The sequence below is a fragment of the Pseudorasbora parva genome, chromosome 8 (genome assembly GCF_024679245.1).
Source record: "Pseudorasbora parva isolate DD20220531a chromosome 8, ASM2467924v1, whole genome shotgun sequence".
Lineage (NCBI taxonomy): Eukaryota > Metazoa > Chordata > Actinopteri > Cypriniformes > Gobionidae > Pseudorasbora > Pseudorasbora parva.
Window position 1 is genome coordinate 23,968,761 of NC_090179.1, and position 3,140 is coordinate 23,971,900.

The window sequence follows — 3,140 nt, forward strand, 5'->3', positions numbered from 1 at the left end:
GAATTCTTTTGGATCCACTGTTCTATCTGTGGTCAGGTGTACAGGAAAAGGGAAAGATGTTAGTCCCTCGTGACCCTGGTGGTATAAGTCATCTAAGGTAAGACCGTGGTGACGGTCTGAGTGAGGTCGAAATAGATCGTAAGTTATGTCCATAACTATCGATCTATGAGACCGAACAATGACCGTCACCATCCTCTGTCACTCGGGACGAGCTGGGCGTTCCAGGCAAGAGGAAGTGGTTGGTTCACCTGGACGTTATATAGCCAACCCCTAGGGTCAGTCACCTGACATTGTTGTTATTAGGTCTCGAGGATAGGCGGAAGAATGGCGTCATTCAAGGTAAGACCGCGGTGACGGTCATCGTTCGGTCTCATAGATCCATAGTTATGGACATAACTTACGATATATTTTAGTTTTTCTTTTTTAATACATCTGCAAAAATGTCAAAAATGCAGTTTTTCTGTCAATATGAGGTGTGTACATAAAAACAAAAACAAAAAAATATGCTTTTAGCAAATGGTTGCAATATAACAAAGTGTGAACAATTTAAGGGAGTCTAAATACTTTCCGTGCCTACTATACACCTAGGACGACATAAGGGTGAGGGCTAATTTTTATTTTTGGGTGAACTATCTCTTTAAGTATTACATCATGATCATTGTGTTGTCTAAAACTCTCAGGAGATGATTCAGAAGATATATTAAGATGGAGATTGCCAGTAATCTGTGCAGCATGAGAGAATAAGGACAAGAAATTTACAACAGGGTAATTTAATTTAAAGCATTTCACAAACATTCAGACAAGAAGTGTCATTGTTTTTTCTGTTTTTAAATCTTTATGTATTCAAGTCTGTGATTCAAATATTATGGAAAGTTACATTAAGGTATACTTTTAGAATTTAAAACTATATTTGTAGTTAAAATATCCTGTTACAGGTTTGAAATTTTGCTTATGTCTTTGTGGTAATTTCTATTTTCAGCTTGTGCATAACACCAAACTCAAAGCTGTCATGAGTTCTGTAAATGCAAGTTTTTCAAAAAACATCTCTATTGTTCATCCTCAATACTTTTTCATCATTGGACTTACAGGTATACCATATAGCAGTTATTACTATATATTCTTATTTATCACATATTTTATATCTGTAATTGGCAACTCTACAGTCCTCCTTATTTTAGCTCTTCATCAGAGCCTGCACAGTCCAAAGTACATTGGTGTGTTTAACTTGGCCTTGGCTGATATTGGTGAAACTAATGCACTGATTCCTAACATGATGAATACTTTTCTGTTCGACTCACAGTACATATCCTTCAATGCTTGTTTGGCCAACATGTTTTTTGTTCACTTCTTTAGTTGTATGCAGAGTCACACTCTTGTAGTTCTGGCATATGATCGTTTCATTGCTATTTGTTTGCCATTAAGATATCATGCAATTGTAACCAATGGCAGTATGGTTTTGGTTTTCTCAGCAATTTGGGCATTCAATTCTTCTGTGGTGGCCTTGATGGTGTCTTCGATCACCCGACTTTCTTTCTGTGACTCAAATGTGATTCAGAGTTACTTTTGTGATCATGGACCAATGTATAGGTTGGCATGTAATGAATATAGTATTAATAGGGTTATGGCATTTGCCATCACAGCTTTATACCTTGTAGTACCATTGATCATTATAGTTATTTCATATCTGGGTATCTTTCTTGCTTTAACCAAAATTACAACTTGGCAAGGACGTTTAAAAGCGCTGAAGACCTGTGTTTCGCACTTGTTGTTAGTAGGGATTTATTTCCTCCCCATATCCTGCTCATACATTGCTGCATGGTTGGTTTCTCTCACACCAAATGCAAGGATCATCAGTACATCTCTGGCATATGCTGTACCACCAATGTTAAATCCCATTATATATGTATTAAACACAGCTGAAATCAAAGACATAATCCGGAAAGTGGTTAAAAACAGATCTGCGCCAATTAGAGAGAACATTTCAAAATGATTAAAATGTCTGTTTATTTATTTAAAATATTTATATGTTTGTTTGTTTATTTGCTAGGTTTTTTTTTATTATTTAAAAAAAAATACGTATTTAAAATTAATTAAATTACCCATATGAAGACTGCATGCTCTGGCCCCACAGAGGTTAAAGATATCAGTGAACAATGTATTTTCAGAAACACACAATTTTAACATGTCTCTTTTGAAAGAGAAACCTAGTTAAATAATATTTTCTTTGTATTGCCTTACAATCTCAAATTATTTAAAAATTGTAAAAGAAATGTGTGTGTGTGTGCGTGCGTGCGTGTGTGTGTGTGTGTGTGTGTGTGTGTGTCCGGAGATTCTAAGGCAGTACAGGCAGTACAAAGAAAATATTATTTAGCTAGGTTTCTGTTTCAAAAGATACATGTTAAAATTGTGTGTTTCTGAAAAGACATTGTTTACTGATATGTTTGACCTCTGTGTGGAGCATGCAGTATATATACTTATTAATCCATCTGATTTTAAGTGTATGGCTTGTGTTACTGATCACAAGACAAAACAAAAGCATTGATTGATTGCTGTTGACATATTCATGTTACTGTAATTGCATAATTCACTAGTCATCAATGAATGTATTTTGATTTATTTTCTGCTAAATGAGACATGACTAAATAAAATAACACAATGTATTTCTATTTAAATTTGTAATACAGGTGTCCATTTTGACATAAGATTGTTGATTTGAGATCTGCTTATGAGGATTTTTTTCTCTGCATATTTTTTGTACAGGAATAAAAAAATGACATGAACCCAGATAGACACAAATACACGTGTATGTTTGTGATTATTGTCACCCTTTTTTAAAAAGTGATCAAAATGATATCAGTATTAATAATAATAATAATAATAATAATAATTATTATTATTATTATTATTATTATTATTATTATTATTATTATTATTATTAATTTTATTTTTTAGGCACCTTTCATGGCACTCAAGGACACCTTTCAGACACATAATAACTCTCGCTCCAAGACAGGTGCTGTCTGAGCTAAGCTCTGGAGGAGTAGAGTCCTCATTGGGATACATTTCTCTCAGCCCCGTGACTTGATGCTACTTAACCAGAGCTTTAAAGAGCAGAGGCTTCAGTATAGTGCTTTTGACTC

The 3,140-nt window shown here is 34.3% G+C and overlaps 1 protein-coding gene across 1 annotated transcript; it reads left to right on the forward strand.

The window, feature by feature from the left end:
- Nucleotides 1-997: 997 nt before the first annotated feature.
- On the forward strand, nucleotides 998-1,990 carry LOC137085134 (olfactory receptor 52E4-like). The gene has a single exon (XM_067451693.1). It carries the CDS (start codon nucleotides 1,010-1,012, stop codon nucleotides 1,988-1,990), a length of 981 nt encoding a protein of 326 aa, XP_067307794.1. The 5' UTR covers nucleotides 998-1,009.
- The last annotated feature ends 1,150 nt before the right edge of the window (nucleotides 1,991-3,140 follow it).

Bases quoted from the DNA above. Each gene is read 5' to 3' on its own strand.
- LOC137085134 (XM_067451693.1), top strand. From the start codon at position 1,010: ATGAGTTCTGTAAATGCAAGTTTTTCAAAAAACATCTCTATTGTTCAT.